At 47.6% G+C, this 20,580-nt stretch overlaps 1 protein-coding gene across 2 annotated transcripts in view; it reads right to left on the bottom strand.

Annotated features, from left to right (window-relative positions):
- The window catches only part of EFTUD2 (elongation factor Tu GTP binding domain containing 2), a 283,894-nt gene that overhangs the window by 27,087 nt on the left and 236,227 nt on the right, over positions 1 to 20,580 (bottom strand). For both annotated transcript variants that reach the window (XM_078645140.1, XM_078645139.1), the window contains exons 19-20: positions 14,390 to 14,491; positions 7,723 to 7,805 (exon numbers count right to left, since the gene is read on the bottom strand). In XM_078645140.1, coding sequence (XP_078501266.1) covers positions 7,723 to 7,805; positions 14,390 to 14,491 — 185 coding nt within the window. The remainder of the gene's footprint in view (positions 1 to 7,722; positions 7,806 to 14,389; positions 14,492 to 20,580) is intronic.

The following is a 20,580-nucleotide window of genomic DNA, read 5'->3' as shown; positions in this document are numbered from 1 at the left end:
AAGGTGTTGCAAAGGAGGGTCTCAAGGCGCTGAAGGGGGCGGGAGTGGGCTGCTGATCCTTCTGGGTGTGGAGGTTCAGTTGAAGAGCCAGGTCTTGAGGTCCTTCCTGAACTGGGTCAGAGCGGAGGGTTGCCTGAGGTGGAGTGGTAGGGTGTTCCAGGTTTTGGCGACGAGGTAGGCGAAGAATCTTCCTCCGGTTCTGCTCTTGTGGATCCGTGGGACGTAGGCCAGGTCGAGCTGAGCAGACCTGTCTGGGGGTGTGTGGAAAGCAAGGCAGTGGATTAGTTATTCTGGTACTGCGTCGTGTAAGGCCTTGTGGGCATGTGTGAGGAGCTTGAAGGTGATTCTCTTGTTGATACGGAGCCAGTGGAGTTGTCGGATTTGTTGTGTCATGTGGCTGCGGTGGGTGATGTCAAGAACCAGTCTGGCTGGTTCTCTCAATGCAGTACATAAGAGCTCTTTTAACAAGGAATGTGTGCAGTGCTCTTTCCGCAACTGAATGTTCTCTGTTCTGCATGTAAGTGGCACCAGCCAACTGTAAAAGGGTTGGAGGTGTAGGCGAAGCCCGCTTTTTGCTAAGCATTTGCAAAATATCTGATAACATCCTGAATCATAGGCTTTAACGGGTCAGATTCTTAGAAGCACAATGAACAAACTTTTTCCATTTTGCGGTGTAACAGGCCAGTGTTGTGGGCAATTGGCTTTCTTTAAGATGGACATACATTCTTGGGGAAGGCTGAGGGACCCAGTTCTAGGACCCCAGGTGCCAAATTACATGGTTGAGCTATCTGGGACCCAGGTGCCTCACTTGACCATGTCTCTGTGTAACAAGGTTCGGCCTTATCGGGAATTTCATGCAATGGCTGATAGACCTCTCCAGGAGAGTGGAGTACCAGGGTGTCCGGCGCAGGTTGGAGCTAACAGAATGAGAGGTTGTGATGTTTACCTCAGTTTTTTCAGCACATAGGGAAGCAGGGGGAGAAGTGTAAGCAAATATCCTTGATCAATTAATCTATAGTGCATTTCTATGGACTGTGGGTACCTGAAGGGGATGTTGGGGCATCTTGCATTTTGACGGTTGGCAAATAGGATTTTCTGTGGGCTGCCCCTCCATTGGAAGAAACTGTGTAGGACCTGGAGTTCGTGTATACTGATTCATTCATTCTGATAAGCTTACCTGCAAAGTCGATGTCTGCCCTCGGCAGATGCTCTGCCATGAGGTGAATATTGTTGTGGAGTGCCAAATCTCCTGGGATAACTGTGAGAAAGTGGCTCTTTTGACATGTTTTACCCCCACTTTTCATCTGGCATTGATGTGGTATTGATTGTAGTCCACAGGGTCCCTTCCAATCAGGTCCACTGTGCCAGTGCTGCCTCCCTAAAACATATTTACAATTGGCACTTCTGCCCTCATGTAAGTACCTAATAAGTGCTATCCTGGGTACCCAGGGCCTGGAGGCTGAAGAGGGTCTCCTGGGACCTCATCACTAGGACCATGCCACTGCTGCTTGCATGCCCCTGGAGGTGAAAAGCAACAAAGTCCACATGGCACCCTGCCTGGGTGTCATGCTAGCCAGCACTGCCTGAAGGTATAGGCAAGTCACCCCTCTTGCAGCACTGTAGGAGTAGATATGCCCCAACAATACTTAAGTAAATTCTTAAATATTGTAAGTGCTAGGCAAGCCATAAGGCGTACAAGGGCTCGAGTTACCCATCACCATGATGCCTTCACTGAAACCAGGAGTGTTTGGTACCAAACAACTCCTTGTAAAAAATCCCCACTGATGCCAGTATGAGATTTATTAAACCAAGTACCCAGAGAGCACCCGAGAGGTGCCCCCTGAATGCCTTTCGACCCTAGTGAGGTCACATACTGGCTTTAGGCAGCCTGCCACACAGACATATTTCTGGACCCCTGGCTGGAGAGCCTCTGCTCTCTGAGACCAGAAACATTGCACATCCTCGGCAGGTGTCACACCTCCTATCCTATGAAGGGCCCAGTGCTCGAAGGAAAAGCTTCAAAGGCCTGCCGCCATTGTAATGCAACCCTAAGCCTCTGCTGCTAGCAGCAGATGGCAGCCCCCGGCTTTCACCCCCACTTTGGGCAGGAAAGCTTAGAATAGGTGGGCCCACCTCTGCCAAATCCACACCTAAGGTGGAGGAGGTGAGGTGAAGCACATCTTTCAGTCTCTGCCATCTTGAAGATGGGGGGGGGTCCCCTCTAATCAAAGCTAGGTCTATTGCCCCATCCCACATGATGGTGGATAATAGAGGGTGTAGTAACCTGAAGTGAGGTTCCCATTGGTCCTATCTATCACTCCTCTAAATCTAGTATTTAGGAGGCTCCCTCAGACCTTGAAACTAGGTACCTGTGAACTAAGAAGGACGAAGACACTGTGCAGCGAAGCCTGAAGACAACTACTGACTTGGCCACGGCCCTACAGGCCTGTCCCCAGCTTCAAAAACCCTGCGAGAAGGCAAGGTCTGTTCTGCAGCCAGTGACTTTCGGGGACCCGAGCAAGACTTCTTGAACTTTGACAAAAAACAGAACTCCTGAGGACAGTGGTTCTGTCCCCAAGAATCAAACACCAAGGACACCTGTGCCTGATGGAACTTCAATTCCTGACCACTCTGCACCAGAGGCCTACTGCCCATGTCAACGTGGCCCACTGACCCAGAAAAGCAAAGAGCGCCTGATGCTGAACACCTGCACCCCGCAGCCCCGTGCTGCGGGTGGTGTTTATTTGGTGCTGCTTTGTGCCTCCGTGCTGGTACTAACCCTCACAGCTTGGCCACTGCAACTGAATTACCTACCTGCACGCAGGTGGCTCCAAGCACCCCATTCTCCCCTGAAGCGCATTGGGCCGGACTCCGATTTGGACTTATGCGCCCGGCCGCACCTGTACCGCTGGTGGTGCAGTTTTGGTACTCACCTGACCCATGCCCCTCGCTAACCTTTGGTCCCGAAGACTGGAACTGTAAGTTACGTACTTATCTGTTTAACTGCATTATTTTTTTCTACATAGGATAATATTGCACTGGTCAGAAATTGCATGTGTCAACTTTTTAAAGTGGAAGGTATTTTTATCTAAAAACGTACTTACCTTATTGTGAAAATCTTTGTCTTAAAATAATACTCAAACAAAGCTTATTTTTATAAAATTGGTGAGGATCTCCTTTTTGAGTAGTGGTCAGTTAATGGTCATGTGTGCAATATATGTCTAATACTCCTCTGTGTTAGGCCTAAGGCTACTCGCCTACGCTACCACTAACAGAGCACATTGGGTTTTACATTGAGCCCTGTGCACTTCTGCGGAACCCCTGGACTCTGTGCATAGTATAACAACGTAGTGGCTTACCATATAGACAGCCAGCTTCCTTCACTAACTGAGACAACGGAGAGGAGAGTGAGCCACCCTGCTTCTGTAGGTTGTACGTGGTGTTCATGATTTCTGTCTTGATGAGGATTACTTTGTCTAAAAATAATTGTAAGAAAGCGTTGAGAGCTAAGTGAATGGCTAGTAGCTCCATGTAGTTGATGAGGGGGGCCATTCTGTTGAGGGGGCCATTCTGTTGAGAGGGCCATATTACTTGGACAGTTATGATGAGATGCTCGTTCCATCCCATGATAAAGGGGTCTTTGGTGATGGCCATTTATGGTACTGGGACTACAAAAAACCTGCCTTGCAGCAAGTTGCAGCCAAGTTGTTGCTTTTCCACCACTGTAATGAGCTGTATGCCTTGGCCTGTACCAACACTAGATCTTCCTAGTGACCATCCACTTGAGACCACTGAACCACAAGGCACTCTTGGAGGGGGTGTATATCAATCAAGATGCAGGAAGCCATCTTCCCTCGATGAAGCATGAAATTCACACTGTGAGTGGACGATTGGGCTGAAAAAGAGGTCGCAGCTTCTGAAAGGTTGCGACTCTGCTGGCTGGTGTAATTTGTCCCTGTACCTGCGTCCAGCAAGCACCCTAAGGTGGGATCTGGTGGCATATATGGTGCACCCCTAGTGTAGCAGGGCCACCGTTGTTTGTGTGTGCGCTAGACACTACATCTTGCTGCCGACCTTAATCAGCTATCAGCCAATCGTCTTAGTAGGAAAGACATGGATGCCCTACCTTCGCAAATGTGTAGCCACCTGTGCTAGACACTTGTAAACACCCTTAGTAAGTAAAATGTAATGCATATTTGTAAAGCACGAACATAGCACCCCTTAATGTTTCAAAGCCCTGGGGCCGTAAGGGAGATTAAACTAGCTATTGCCCAGAGTCACATGGTGCTGAGCTGCCACCGGTGAACGAACTGTGAGCCCGGTAGTCCTAATTCAGCCGCTCTGGCCGCTGCACCACACCTCTTTTAATCGTGGTGACTCCACAAGGAAGTACTCATAATTGGTAGTGTTGTCCACTATCACAAATAGAAGTTATTGTCAACAAGCACGGTGGATGGGTATGTGAAAATAGCTATTCTTGAGCTAGAGCACCATCATGAAATAGCTGTTTTTTGCCCTAAACATTATATTTATAATATTTGCTTCAGTACAAGTGAGATGCAGTATGCTGTTGATAGAAAAGATAAGACAACACATCACAAACGCCATACATAACTCTCGTTACAGCCATCAACATTTCGGCCCCAACAGTGCTTTACAATATACTGACCCCCTCACTCTCCCATCCCCCATCCTCTGATATGCCCACATCCCAAACAGCTTACTATGAGGCAGCTCAGTGGGGTGAGTCCGGGGTCTCTGGCATATCTGCATGGAGGCCAGCCTTGCGGATGAGTTTGGGTCGGTGAGTGGTCCAAAAAATCCACCCCTCGATCCTTTGCCATTTTAGTGTTGAAGGGCTTCCAACCTTTGTGAAATTTTGCCTGTGTTTCATGTATGATGGACGAGCTTCTCCATGGCACAAATTGACGAAATCTTACCCCACCACACATGCATAGGCAGTATTTAGGGTTGTTTCCATACCTGCGCTAATGCCAATCTGGCTGCAATCAGAAGCTGTGAGATCAGTTTTCCCATGGGAGTTGTCAGAAAATGTGTGAAAAATTCTTCCTTGCCTTCATTTGGAGGATAAAGGGCAAGGAGTCTGAGTCGAAGAGGACCCAAACGCAATTGTAGCCTTCTATATCTGCCCTTCCTGTCCCAGAGTTGGGTTTCTAAGTTGTACCTCAGCACCCCTCTTGTTTTAATTCTATAAGAAGTATGGTATTGGGATGGGAACCAGGGGGATTTAAGGTGGTCTGTGTCTTTTCCTAATAAGTACGTTTTTTGTAACATCATTATATCAATAGTATTGCCTTTCAGCCAATGGAATGGAGCTAGTATTTTGAGAAGGGAATTAAGGCCTTGAATGTTTAAAGAAAATACTATCACTGCCCTTCATAAGCTCCCTCCCTTCCTACTAGTCCATGGGGCAAAGATTCAGCAATTTCTGGTGGATCCCAGGAGTGTCTAGGGACTGAGCGCTCGTCTATCATGTAGTGATGAGGTGCTACTGGAAATAGAACTGCAACCAACTTCGGTATCTGGCCATAAAGTGGGGTGTGGTCAGCACGTAAATCAGGAGAATAATGTAGTGAAGCAAACAAAGAAGAAGAGGAGAAAAGAGGAAGGATCGGAAAAGGTCACTAAGATGCAGCCGGCCCGCTGCAGTGAGGGCTAGCTTTCATAGAAGTCAGCGAGCCCCCACTGGTATCCTATGGTCGCTCACTGTAAGTTGTGGAAGCAGCCAAGGGCCTGTGGAACCCTCCCACCCAGTCCCATCCAGGTCGAGGAACCCTTATAAGCGTGGAAGTAAATTCCGCAGTAGGAGGAAGACCAGACCAGGCAGGAACCAATCAATCACTTAATCCATCAGTAGGCGGGTAATGTAGTTGATAAAAATAGCTGTGGATAATGGTTTTCATCTACAAGTGGGTGGAGAAGGAGTGGTCTACTTTAATTAACTGTTCTCATTAGTTAACGAAAGTTAAGAAAATATGGAGAAGACTATAATTATCTACATAACCCATTGACATTCATCTGGCTTCACCATAAGACCATGGTTTAAGAATTGCAAATACGCCTGCATGTCATATAGTCTGACTCTAGACCGATTGTGATTCAGGTAACTGCAGTCCTAAAGTGGCCCAAGGTCTCATGCTGCAAACCATTTTAAAAAAAACAACATGAACTGAACGGTGTGATAGGACCCAGGGGAATGTTTAAAGACCAAACTCTAGGAACCACCCCCAGGGATATATAACAACAAAAGAGTTCCAGAGGGTCTAAAACAATGTGTGAGTCTATGGTGAGCAAGGAACAGACAGAGAATAGATGACCCCAACCGACTACTGAGAGGGTTCACAGTGACAACCTAGTGGATAATCAAGAATACAATGGATGCTCGAAAATACCCATCAGTCACCACTCGAGACCGCCCTTCATCATTTGGGATTTTTTGAAACCATCCTTATTAGTAGGTAGTGTCACAAAACGTGAGGAGACTCGATGGTAAAAAGTACTCCCCCGCTGAGTAGTCTAGGTAAGGTTTATCACTTACTAAGACTGGTAAGTGGTTAAGGCGTGGTGTGACTGAGGGTGTGCAGTGCAAACCAAAATTAAAGTGAAAAAATTAGAAGAAAAAGTGTCTAAAATGGGATAAGGGAGCATACAACAGACTTTATTGAGGTAATGCTCGCTTTGCCAGATTAAAAGTTATTATGTAAAGACAGTTTGAAAAATGCGCTGTCAAGAGGTGGAATCAGGCCAACATGTTTCAGCAATTCACGGACATGATTGTCCTTGCTTTCATCAGGACCTCATAATAAACAAGTGCTACTGCAACCAAAATAAATGAGTGAGTATAAAAAGACAAATATTACAGTTCACCTGCAGTTTCCAGGTAAAAAGAGTTTTGTCCTACCTCACAGCTAGTGTCGTTCACATAGTCTGTGGGATGTGAAGACCTCACCCCACCTGGCAGCGGCTCAGGATAGGAGTGAAGCACCGCTCTAGCCGTCGGTACTTCCTGTCCGGCGTCTGAACCGACTCTTCCTATGAATGTAACGTTTAGTAATGGGACAAACTGTGGACTATCTGGCTCCAAGGATTATTTTTTTTGAAGAGGCTGGGGAGACCGTTATGGCTTTATTTAGAGGAGCTGGGCCGCTTACTGATAATTATTAGTGCAATATTGTTCAGAAAAGAAATTACCAATTTTTGTAGTCTGCAAGTGGTGATGGGTTTGGCAATTGAAATTTTGGCTTCCATGACTTGATAATGGCTGGTAACTAAGCTGAAGGGAAGAACTAGTTTGGATTAGTTGACAAAGTGAATGGCTATTTCTGTGCAAGAAAAAAACAGAGCAGACAACATATTTAGATTGCAATCAAGCTTTGCCATACCCCAGATTTAGCAGGAGAATTTTGCGACGGTTAATGGCAAGGTCCTTACTTAAAAAATGGGTAAAAGAGTAAAAACGTGAAAAACTTCCATATAAGAAGAGTGTCAGAAACATCTTGGATGAGTTGCCTGCTTTATTGTGCCAGTGCTGTACTTTGTATTGTGTAGTGTCTCATGGAAAGTGGGATTTTGTCATTCTAGAAATTGTTGTTCTTGCAGTGGTTTGGACGATTAATTAAGTTCTCATTACAGGTCAATCACTTTCCAGGATGCCTCTCAGGAGGCAGGCCTTAGTCATAAACACTGTTACGAAGGACTTACTTCTTATTTGGTGTCTCAGCGAAGCACTTCAGAGAGGAGGTCTCCACAACTGTCTCACAAAATGTGACCACTGGATCTGCCACCTTCAAAATCAGAACACAGTTGGCATCTTAATACACACATTGCTGCAATTTCAATAGCAGTAGAAAAATACCCACGAAAGAAAAGTTTTCTAGAGGGTATTGATCACATGCAAGGCGACAGAGTACAGTAAAATGAAAGGACGGCGATGCAAGAAAGATTTTAATTAGACACAAAATAGACTCCCCAAGGAATACATAATAAACAGTGCATTGTTGTTGCATGTTATAGCACTCTCTTCACATTAAATTGCTGAGGCTACATGAACATTTACACAAGATAAAACAGAAGAGGTGAATGGATTGCTTAAAAGCAGATACTCTGCAAGATCATGTGAAAGACAGTGAAGGGAACTTAATTTATGATGGGCAGGGAGAGAAAAGAAAACCAGGACATTGTTCTATACAATTCACAGCTACAGGGCTGATTAGTAATCTTATCTGACGAACAGGATGAGGTTTCTGAGCAATTTATTTTATTTAGTGGCCTATGGAAACCTTTTGCAGAAAGCACACATGAACACATATCAGTCTTGTGGTAGATTATTTGAAAACAAGTGTTGCGCCTTCAAATAGCTTCATTACACATGGACAGTAGTATTCTAGGCACCTTTTTAGACAACACAGACTCTCACTGAAAGGCCCGGAAGCTAGGCTACAGACTCCAAAGGAAATAAGAAACTGACTGTACAATATCATAAACATGTCTTCAAAGATCACAGAATTGAAAAGTTGAACACTAAGTTACACCTCATTCCAGTGGCCAAATCTACCCAAACCTTTGGGTAGGGGTGTACTTGGGTATGACAAGCTTAAAAAAAGGGACTCATGAAGCAGTCCTGAAGAGTAAGTTCCATGAAAAGTAAACGACGAAATAAGGTTCAATTATTTAACTTTTCATACATTTGACAGAGTGGTTGAAAAGCAAAGGGTATCAGCAAAGGACCACAAACTAGGAGATTAACTCAAATGAAGCAGATGCTAGAGACCAGCAAGTGTAACTTGGGCTGAATTTGCCTTTTAAGCTCTTCCTTGGCTACAGTCAGTCATTTTCATAACTTGTCCAGCGAAATTGTCATTTTGATCTACCAGTCCAGTGACTTTGTTGCATGGATCAAGATCTTGATCTCATTTCTCCCGAACTCACTGAGTTCAGAGCCTACTGAAGCTATACACACTTGTGCAGAAGTATCTTGTGAACAGGTAGAAAAAACAAGGGTCTGCTTAGGATAAATAGGAACCTGTGGTCACAGAGTTCATTATAAGGAACAATACTTCATATCAAATTGAATGCAGAAAGCAATCAAACACGGAATATAAAAAAGTTTAACAAAATAAATACTGAATGAGAATTTACGTGCTAAAAGTACACATTTTACTCGATAAGCAGAATTACTAAGTTTAAAAACGAATTCTATTTTAATAGTTAAGAGTGACCAGTGCTCGCACATGGCACACACTGTGAGAGAATATTTCCAGTGTACAAACAATAGCTTTCAACATTTCCAGTAAGATATTGCTCATGGGAGAGAGTCAACAGCGTTTTGACCTCTAGGTGGATCACCGTCAAAGGTGTGAAAGAGCCAGAGAGGGGTCGCACGTTCCAAAGATAATAGACTATAAATAGCTGACGCGAGAAAAACCAGGGAGGTATCTATGATAAAGGAGGTATTCTCAATTCAAGAATTATAAGGAGGAAGAGGAAGGGATATTCTCTGAAACGAGAAGCAATCCTGCTAATGCTTGTATGGGCTTTACTGCCTCTTCTTGTACCAGTCTCTCCCCTGGAGAATGGACCTGTGTCCTTTCACTGCTTACTTTTCAAGTACGATACAGAAAAGGGGGTGGTGATGAACAGAGTGTCTGAATTAAGCAGACCGCTCTTACCCAGTCCAAAGATCAGGGCTTGATCCATCACCGTTATTTATCTCACTGCCCCATCCCAGCTCAGAACCTGGCTATATGCAAATTAGTCTGTCCCTGGCCCAGTGCATCATGGGAACAGGGCAGACCAAACTACCAAGCCAATTCTTCACCAGAAAGGAGACAAGCTACCGGGGACCGGTTTCTGGCATTTCAGCCTCTTCGGCCCGGCTTGCTTGAATCCTGATGGAGCAGTGAGAAAGGGACTCATGTCTGAGTATACCCTGCCACACCTATAGTGGCCAAAAACGATACAGAAAAGGGGGTGGTGATGAACAGAGTGTCTGAATTAAGCAGACCACTCTTACCCAGTCCAAAGATCAGGGCTTGATCCATCACCGTTATTTATCTCACTGCCCCATCCCAGCTCAGAACCTGGCTATATGCAAATTAGTCTGTCCCTGGCCCAGTGCATCATGGGAACAGGGCAGACCAAACTACCAAGCCAATTCTTCACCAGAAAGGAGACAAGCTACCGGAGACCGGTTTCTGGCATTTCAGCCTCTTCGGCCCGGCTTGCTTGAATCCTGATGGAGCAGTGAGAAAGGGACTCATGTCTGAGTATACCCTGCCACACCTATAGTGGCCAAAAACGATACAGAAAAGGGGGTGGTGATGAACAGAGTGTCTGAATTAAGCAGACCACTCTTACCCAGTCCAAAGATCAGGGCTTGATCCATCACCGTTATTTATCTCACTGCCCCATCCCAGCTCAGAACCTGGCTATATGCAAATTAGTCTGTCCCTGGCCCAGTGCATCATGGGAACAGGGAAGACCAAACTACCAAGCCAATTCTTCACCAGAAAGGAGACAAGCTACCGGGGACCGGTTTCTGGCATTTCAGCCTCTTCGGCCCGGCTTGCTTGAATCCTGATGGAGCAGTGAGAAAGGGACTCATGTCTGAGTATACCCTGCCACACCTATAGTGGCCAAAAACGATACAGAAAAGGGGGTGGTGATATACAGAGTGTCTGAATTAAGCAGACCACTCTTACCCAGTCCAAAGATCAGGGCTTGATCCATCACCGTTATTTATCTCACTGCCCCATCCCAGCTCAGAACCTGGCTATATGCAAATTAGTCTGTCCCTGGCCCAGTGCATCATGGGAACAGGGCAGACCAAACTACCAAGCCAATTCTTCACCAGAAAGGAGACAAGCTACCGGGGACCGGTTTCTGGCATTTCAGCCTCTTCGGCCCGGCTTGCTTGAATCCTGATGGAGCAGTGAGAAAGGGACTCATGTCTGAGTATACCCTGCCACACCTATAGTGGCCAAAAACGATACAGAAAAGGGGGTGGTGATGAACAGAGTGTCTGAATTAAGCAGACCACTCTTACCCAGTCCAAAGATCAGGGCTTGATCCATCACCGTTATTTATCTCACTGCCCCATCCCAGCTCAGAACCTGGCTATATGCAAATTAGTCTGTCCCTGGCCCAGTGCATCATGGGAACAGGGCAGACCAAACTACCAAGCCAATTCTTCACCAGAAAGGAGACAAGCTACCGGGGACCGGTTTCTGGCATTTCAGCCTCTTCGGCCCGGCTTGCTTGAATCCTGATGGAGCAGTGAGAAAGGGACTCATGTCTGAGTATACTCTGCCACACCTATAGTGGCCAAAAACGATACAGAAAAGGGGGTGGTGATGAACAGAGTGTCTGAATTAAGCAGACCACTCTTACCCAGTCCAAAGATCAGGGCTTGATCCATCACCGTTATTTATCTCACTGCCCCATCCCAGCTCAGAACCTGGCTATATGCAAATTAGTCTGTCCCTGGCCCAGTGCATCATGGGAACAGGGCAGACCAAACTACCAAGCCAATTCTTCACCAGAAAGGAGACAAGCTACCGGGGACCGGTTTCTGGCATTTCAGCCTCTTCGGCCCGGCTTGCTTGAATCCTGATGGAGCAGTGAGAAAGGGACTCATGTCTGAGTATACCCTGCCACACCTATAGTGGCCAAAAACGATACAGAAAAGGGGGTGGTGATGAACAGAGTGTCTGAATTAAGCAGACCACTCTTACCCAGTCCAAAGATCAGGGCTTGATCCATCACCGTTATTTATCTCACTGCCCCATCCCAGCTCAGAACCTGGCTATATGCAAATTAGTCTGTCCCTGGCCCAGTGCATCATGGGAACAGGGCAGACCAAACTACCAAGCCAATTCTTCACCAGAAAGGAGACAAGCTACTGGGGACCGGTTTCTGGCATTTCAGCCTCTTCGGCCCGGCTTGCTTGAATCCTGATGGAGCAGTGAGAAAGGGACTCATGTCTGAGTATACCCTGCCACACCTATAGTGGCCAAAAACGATACAGAAAAGGGGGTGGTGATGAACAGAGTGTCTGAATTAAGCAGACCACTCTTACCCAGTCCAAAGATCAGGGCTTGATCCATCACCGTTATTTATCTCACTGCCCCATCCCAGCTCAGAACCTGGCTATATGCAAATTAGTCTGTCCCTGGCCCAGTGCATCATGGGAACAGGGCAGACCAAACTACCAAGCCAATTCTTCACCAGAAAGGAGACAAGCTACCGGGGACCGGTTTCTGGCATTTCAGCCTCTTCGGCCCGGCTTGCTTGAATCCTGATGGAGCAGTGAGAAAGGGACTCATGTCTGAGTATACTCTGCCACACCTATAGTGGCCAAAAACGATACAGAAAAGGGGGTGGTGATGAACAGAGTGTCTGAATTAAGCAGACCACTCTTACCCAGTCCAAAGATCAGGGCTTGATCCATCACCGTTATTTATCTCACTGCCCCATCCCAGCTCAGAACCTGGCTATATGCAAATTAGTCTGTCCCTGGCCCAGTGCATCATGGGAACAGGGCAGACCAAACTACCAAGCCAATTCTTCACCAGAAAGGAGACAAGCTACCGGGGACCGGTTTCTGGCATTTCAGCCTCTTCGGCCCGGCTTGCTTGAATCCTGATGGAGCAGTGAGAAAGGGACTTATGTCTGAGTATACCCTGCCACACCTATAGTGGCCAAAAACGATACAGAAAAGGGGGTGGTGATGAACAGAGTGTCTGAATTAAGCAGACCACTCTTACCCAGTCCAAAGATCAGGGCTTGATCCATCACCGTTATTTATCTCACTGCCCCATCCCAGCTCAGAACCTGGCTATATGCAAATTAGTCTGTCCCTGGCCCAGTGCATCATGGGAACAGGGCAGACCAAACTACCAAGCCAATTCTTCACCAGAAAGGAGACAAGCTACCGGGGACCGGTTTCTGGCATTTCAGCCTCTTCGGCCCGGCTTGCTTGAATCCTGATGGAGCAGTGAGAAAGGGACTCATGTCTGAGTATACCCTGCCACACCTATAGTGGCCAAAAACGATACAGAAAAGGGGGTGGTGATGAACAGAGTGTCTGAATTAAGCAGACCACTCTTACCCAGTCCAAAGATCAGGGCTTGATCCATTACCGTTATTTATCTCACTGCCCCATCCCAGCTCAGAACCTGGCTATATGCAAATTAGTCTGTCCCTGGCCCAGTGCATCATGGGAACAGGGCAGACCAAACTACCAAGCCAATTCTTCACCAGAAAGGAGACACCCCTTGTTGTAAATAATTTTGTCCACCCTAAGCGTGGAAGGGTATACTCAGATGTGAGTCCCTTGCTCATTGCACCATCAGGATTCAAGCAAGCCGGGCCGAAGACTCCTGAAATGGCAGAAGCTTGTTTCCTTCCCAGTGTAAGAATTGGCTTTTGTAGTCTGGTCTGCCCTGTTCCCATGATGCACTGGGCCAGGGACAGACTAATTTGCATACAGCCAGGTTCTGAAACTGGGATGGTGCAATGAGCTAAAAAACAGTGTTGGATCTAGCCCTGATCTCTTGACTGGGTGAGAGTACTCTGCTTAATTCAGAGACTCTGTCCATCACCACCCCTTGTTGTAAATACTTTTCAAGTACTACTTTTTTGGGTTAAGCACTCCATGGGAGTGTGTGTGCTTTCCAACTCTCTCCTTGGTGTACTTCTCTCGCTCCCCACCCCCTCCGCCCCAGCAGGCTGTATTTGCTCTCTGTTACCCATGTGCTTCTCTCCAGCACCCTATATGATATGCCCACTCATGTGCGACTCCCCTCCCCCCAAGCTACACCATGCTTTCTATCGCATCTGTTTGCTTTTCTTCCCTACCCCAGTGCTCCATGTTGCTCTTTCTGTGTCAGCGGTTCTCTCCACTCATGCCACCTTTCTCTCAGTTGCATTTGCTGCCTCATCCCCATAGCAAAAAAATAAAAGGAATTTTTGTCTTTTTATAAGTTGAGCGAACCCGGATTTGAAAATAAAAGAAAACAGAAGCGGATGCCTCATAGGCTTGTTTTTCACATTTAGCCTCATCCCCCATAGCAAAAAAAAAAAAGTGCATTTTTGGCTTTTTATTTGCAGAGTCCACCGTAATTTGCAAATAAAAGAAAACAGAAGCGGATGCATCACAGGATTGTTTTTCTTATTTAGCCATACTGCACAGCATCTGCGATGACTTACAGCTTGGCTAAAGACCACTGACAAAGCCGATAGGTTCCAAAGGCGGGACCTATTGGTTTTTACCAATGTTTGTTACGTGATAGGTGGGGAAGGAGTGTCATGAGGAAAGCAGAGTCTAGACATATTTTTGGGGAGATCATGCATATTCCCACTTCCTCACCTTGATATCAATTTCAGAGTACATCTTCCGTAAATCGTGCATCACACAGTCCAGGTACAACTCTCCTGTGCCTAGGATGACATGCTCTCCTGACTCCTCCACCTATAACAAAGAAAATAACTACGGTTAAGCACAAACCTGAGGCTTCAGGCTGCCTTGACATTCAGGTTGAAAGCAAACTCTCAAATTATCGCCACACATGAAGTCTTTCACAGAATACTGCTGGAGAAAATAGTTCACTCGTACTCGCCTTCATTATGATGCACAACTTTCAGGTTAATTCACAATACTATAGAAAGTGTAAAATGTTCCACAGTTGATGACGTCTCTTCTAGTTATCAGTATGAAAACAATGTCCTGGACTGTGAGCATTCAAAATAAATGATGCGGATTCTAACTACATTCTATAATACATTACTTAATAATATATACAATTTATAATTGGCATTCATGCATGAGTGCTCCCAGGGGGGGATTCATCGTTTTCAAGGAGTTTAAGTTATCATTTATATTCTTCTACCTAAACCTACCAGCAACATATATCCATATTGGTCCATAGGTCTATATGCTCAATGTAATATGTTAGTATGAAAGTCAAATGGTCAAAAGCTAGGAAGGAGGCTCTGTCTGGAGGAGCACACAGCACACGAGGCCTCAGTCTCCATGAGGAGACTGCTCAATGAGTATAATTTAGGAAGCAGAGTAAGCAGCCCTGTTCAGCAAATCGCACCTTGAGAATGAAGTACACACATTATAATGTTCAGGATTCCTAGGAAAGGGCAGGTTAAGTTATCACCTAGAGACAAGCAGTTCTGGGGAAAGGCTCAGGGCCCTGATGGGGTCCCCATCGATGTGTATAAATTAGTCCCTGAGCTATGAGGCCCAATGTTAACCAATGTTTTTAACGTGCTGTATGTAATGGTGTCCCTCCAACGTGGGAGGAATCTATCATTATACCAATCTATAAGAAAAGAGATAGTTCTTGACGTCCCCCCTATCGCCCCATCTCCCTGTTAGATTTCTCAGTGAAAATAATGAGCAGGGTGTTATTAACCAGGTTGGAAGAATGGGCTTCTTCTAAAGGTATCCTTGCCAACAGCCAATACGGCTTTAGAAAGGGGCGAGGAACTATAGAACAATGTCTAAATCTCGAACTTCTGATAGGAAAGTATACTCAGGCTAAGACGTGCTCTCTCTATCTCTGCTTTGCAGATCTGTGTAGTGCCTTCGACATGGTGGACCATGTCATCCTCTGGGCCAAATTGTTAGAAAGGAGTAGTTTCTGTCCTGTAACTCCAGGTCTGTAGTAGGGGTATCTCTGTTATCGTCATAATCTAGTGAATAGTCCCGCCCATGTGCGTGGACCCCGGCAATCAAAAATAATCTCTTAAGTTGTCAGAAAATTGCAGAACTGCAAAGACACTTAAGAGAAAATTTAAAGACAAATAATGCAGCCTATATTCACAGGCTAACTGTCCAGTACTTCAACTAGAAAATTCCACCAAAAATCCACAAACAGCAAAGCCTGTCCAGATTTCCCTTGCTTTAACAGCAAACACCCTCAGAAATGATAGAGAGGAAGGCATGGACAGACAAGCCCCATAGGCTGCCATTATGTGGCTTAAATAGGATACTGCGCCTTTAAGAGAACTTTCCAGAACTTATCCCAGTATCCATAGCAGGTCCCTCTCACTTTCAGTTCTTTTTGAAGGCGTAACACGCCAGACCCGTCGCATTCCTCAACTGAACATCTCTCTCCACCGGGGAGGCGGGAGGGCGCTTATGACTATAACAGAGATACCCCTACTACAGAACTGGAGTTACAGGACAGAAACTACTCCTTCTGTAGTAGGGGATCTCTGTGTATAGTCATGATCTCTGTGTATAGTCATAATCTAGTGAATAGAATGGCAAGCCCATCCCCACACCAAAGCGGCGGTGGAGAAAGGAGAGTTAACGCCACTATTGTGCGAACAGATTTCGCAGCGAAGCCGGCCCAACCTCAGCGTCTGCCCTGGCATCCGTGTCCAGGCAGTAATGCTTAGCAAAGGTATGAACCGACTTCCAAGTGGCCGCCTTGCAGATTTCTGCAATCGGAACATTACGGAGCAAAGCTGTCGTGGCAGCTTTGCCCCTGGTGGAATGAGCCTTAGGCTTACCTCCTAAGGTCTTATTAGCTTTTTGGTAACATAACTGTATGCAGGACACAATCCACCTAGAGATAGACTGCTTAGAGGTAGCAAGACCCGTCCTGACAGATCCATAAGTGATAAACAATTGGTCAGACCTACGAATATCTTTGGTCTTATCCAGATAAAATGTCAAGACCCTCCTAACATCCAGGGAATGTAACGACCTTTCCGCTGGAGATGAAGGATTCTGAAAAAACGTAGGCAAAGTGATGGTCTGGTTGACATGAAAATCAGAAATAACCTTGGGAAGAAATTTAGGGTGAGTACGCATAACGACCTTAGCAGCATGAAATACAGTACAAGGTTCTTGGCAACACAACGCCTGAATTTCACTCACCCTGCGGGCCGATGTAATGGCCACGAGGAACGCCGCCTTCCAGGACAGGTGCTGCAACGAAGCCTTATGAATAGGTTCAAAAGGCTCCTTCATCAACCTGGACAGCACCACATTCAATTCCCATGAAGGCGAAGGAAGCCTGACAGGAGGGAACACTTTCTTCAAGCCTTCCAAGAAATCTTTGATCACAGGGATCTGGAAGAAGGAAGTCTGCGAAGGGCATTTCCTGTAGGCAGTCAATGCAGCAAGATGAACCTTAATAGAATGGACATTAAGGCCAGACTGCGCCAAATGTAGAAGATACGGAAGGATGACATCTTCCTTACAAGTCGTCGGATCATAGTTCTTAGACCTGCACCAGGTACAAAATCTCTTCCACTTATAAGCATAGGAAGTCCTAGTGGAAGGTCTCTTAGACTCCTTCAGTATGTCCATACAATCTGCAGGGAGATTCAGATGACCATATTGCACTAACTCAGGAGCCATGCTGCCAAACTCAAAGACGAGAGGTTGGGGTGCAACATCAGCCCCCCGAACTTCGTGAGAAGGTCCGGCGTGCACGGCAGCCGAATGTGAGGAAGGAGAGACCGGTGAAGCAGGTCCGCGAACCACCACTGTCTGGGCCATTCTGGGGCAATCAGTATCATCCGCGCCCTGGACTGGGACAGCTTGATGAGAACCGTCGGAATCAGGGGAATGGGTGGAAAAGCGTACAGAAAGCTGTTCGACCAGTCGATCCATAACGCGTTCCCCAGCGTCCCCGGCTGGTAGTACCTGGAGGCGAAGCCTCGGCATTTGCTGTTTTCGGCGGTGGCAAACAGATCTACGTCTGGAGTCCCCCACCTTGCGAAGACTTCTCCTAGTACTTCGTCGTTTATGACCCATTCGTGGTTTTCCTGAATCAGTCTGCTCAGTGCGTCTGCCTGAACATTCTGCACACCTGGCAGATGGGTAGCCGTTATCGTCAGTCCTCGAGCCAGAAGCCAACGCCAGATCGCCTGCGCCTCCTGCGACAGGATGCGTGACCTCGATCCTCCCTGCTTGTTGAGGTAATACATCGTGGTCGTATTGTCTATTTGCACAAGTAGAGAGTCGGTCTGGAAGGACGGGTGAAAAGCCTTCAGCGCCAAGTGAACAGCTCTGAGTTCCAGGAAATTGATGTGGTACGTGGACTCCGTAGGGGACCACGTCCCTTGAATCTGTAGGTCTCCAGAATGCGCTCCCCAGCCCTGGAGAGAAGCATCCGTCACGATAACCTGAGTGGGAATGTCCTTGTGGAAGGGAACCCCTCTGAGGAGATTCTCCGCTGAACACCACCACTTCAGAGACTGAAGAGCATGCAGAGATAGACGTATCTTGTCGTCCCAAGATCCTCTCCTCTGATCCCACTGATCCTCCAAGCACTCTTGCAACGGTCTCATGTGCAGCCGTGCATGTGGCATCAGGAAGATACAGGAGGCCATCGATCCCAGTAGAGAAGACACCATCCTCACTGTCGTGGATGGAGCGGTCATGAGATCCCGAGCCTTCCGAAGCAGTGATAATCATCGCTCCTCCGAAGGAGACACGCTTGCTGACAGCGTATAGATGGAGGCCCCCAAGTACTGAATGCACTGGACTGGAGTCGGAACCGACTTGGACATGTTGATGTGCAACCCCAGCTTGTTCAAGAGAACGCACGTCTTCTGGAAGTGTGCTTGCGCTTCCGTGAAGGAGGAGGCCTTGATCAACCAGTCGTCCAGGTACGGGTAGACAAACACCTTGTTCTTCCTTAGGTGTGCTGCCACCACCGCCATGCACTTTGAGAATGTTCTCGGCGCAGACTTCAGTCCGAATGGCAGTACTGTGTATTGATAGTGATTGGCGCCGACTTGGAACCGCAGGAACTTCCTGTGTTTGTGTGCAATGGGCACATGGAAGTACGCATCCTGGAGGTCGATGGCACACAGCCAGTCTCCCCGTTGCAGCTGAGGATAAATCTGATGCAACGACAGCATGCGAAACTTCTCTCTGCGAATCCACTTGTTTGCTTGTCGCAAATCCAGAATGGGCCTAAACTCGTTCTTGTCCTTTTTTCGAACCAGAAAGAACCGGGAGTACAGACCTCTTCCTCTTTGAGACAGAGGTACGACTTCGATCGCCCTTTTCCTTAACAGGATATCGGCCTCCGCCTGGAGCTCGCGCAGCTGATACTGCGAGCCGACCGGAGGAATTGATGGAGATGGGCTGATGAACCGAAGACTGTATCCATTGCAAACAATATTCAGCACCCACTTGTCCTGAGTAATTTTTCTCCACTCTGCCAGAAAAGATTGAATGCTTCCCCCCACCGGAGCGGGTAACAGTTGTCGGGGAAGTAAGTGCTCAGGGCCTAGACCCGGCCTGGCCCTTAGTCGCTGGTGCCGACTGATGGCCGCCTCTGCCCCTCTGGCGTTTCTGGAAAGGTCTTCTGAACTGCTGCTGTTGTTGTTGCTGCTGTTGTCCAGAAGACTGGCCACGCCCTCTGCCTTGACCACCGAACCGGCGTTGGAACGGACGGTACGTCTTCTTGGTCTCCTTGGGTTTCTCCAAACCCACCGCTGTGAGCGTTTCAGCTTCCGCCTTCATGCGGGCCATTTCGTCATCAGCGTACTTCCCGAACACGGTTTCGCCAGAGAATGGCAGATTGGCAACCCTCTGCTGAGCGTCCGGTTTCAGAGACGTAAGGCGGAGCCATGCATGTCGTCGCTGGTTTATTCCGTGGCAGAAACCATGCGCCGCCAGAAGAGAAGAGTCGGCTGCAGCGCTGATGACTTGATTCACCACCAACATTCCTTCGTTAAGCACCTCCTGGAAGTCTTCCCGCTTGTCCCACGGAAGGAGCTCCACGAATTGTTGAAGGGATTCCCAGAGGGCTCTGTCATACCGACCCAACAAGGCAGTGGCACTAGCTGCCTTCATTGAGGTCGCCGAGGTCCCACAAACTCTCCTCCCAGATGAATCCAACCACCTAGATTCCTTATCTGGCGGAACTGTGGAGGAAGGCGTGGTGGCATGCTGTTTGCGCGCCGCCGTCACAATCACCGAGTCTGGAGGGGGCTCCAGCCTTAGAAAGGCCGGGTCCGAGTCCGGAGCCCAGTACTTCTTCTGCAGTCTGGAAGGTGCCGCCTTAGTCACCGCTGGAGTGAGGAAAAGATCCAGGGCCGGTTCTTCCAGGCCCGACACCAGTGGTAGTAACGGCCGAGACAAATGCTTCTGATGGAGCGTCTCGAAGATGACCGAAGTCTTTGGAGTGGGCACCGTCAAAGTAATGCCCAATTTCGGCGCACCCCGTAACAGCACGTCCTGGAAGGACACCAGATCGTCGACCGGTGAAACCCTCGTGTCCGGCGAATCTGACAAGGTTGGGGAGTAGTCCCTGGTCCCAGACGACCGGGTCCGTGAACGAGACCTGTGTCTCCTGTGGCGCCGTCTAGATCGTGTGGAAGACCTGTGACGCGAACGTTCCCTCCTCCTGGAGCGGGAGCGTGACCTCCCAGCACGTGGGCGCTCCACCGGTTTCCGTGGAGGCGTCTTCCGTGGCCTATCCTGGGGCTTCGGGGTAGGCGTACCCTTAGGAGGTGTCGGAAGCAGAGGCAGCGACACCGACCTCGGTGGCCTATGAGGAGGGACCGGCGGTGGAG

This window comes from Lissotriton helveticus, chromosome 5_1, assembly GCF_964261635.1.
Source record: "Lissotriton helveticus chromosome 5_1, aLisHel1.1, whole genome shotgun sequence".
Lineage (NCBI taxonomy): Eukaryota > Metazoa > Chordata > Amphibia > Caudata > Salamandridae > Lissotriton > Lissotriton helveticus.
The sequence above is the reverse complement of the archived record's forward strand: the minus strand, read 5'-3'. Positions and strand labels throughout refer to the sequence as shown.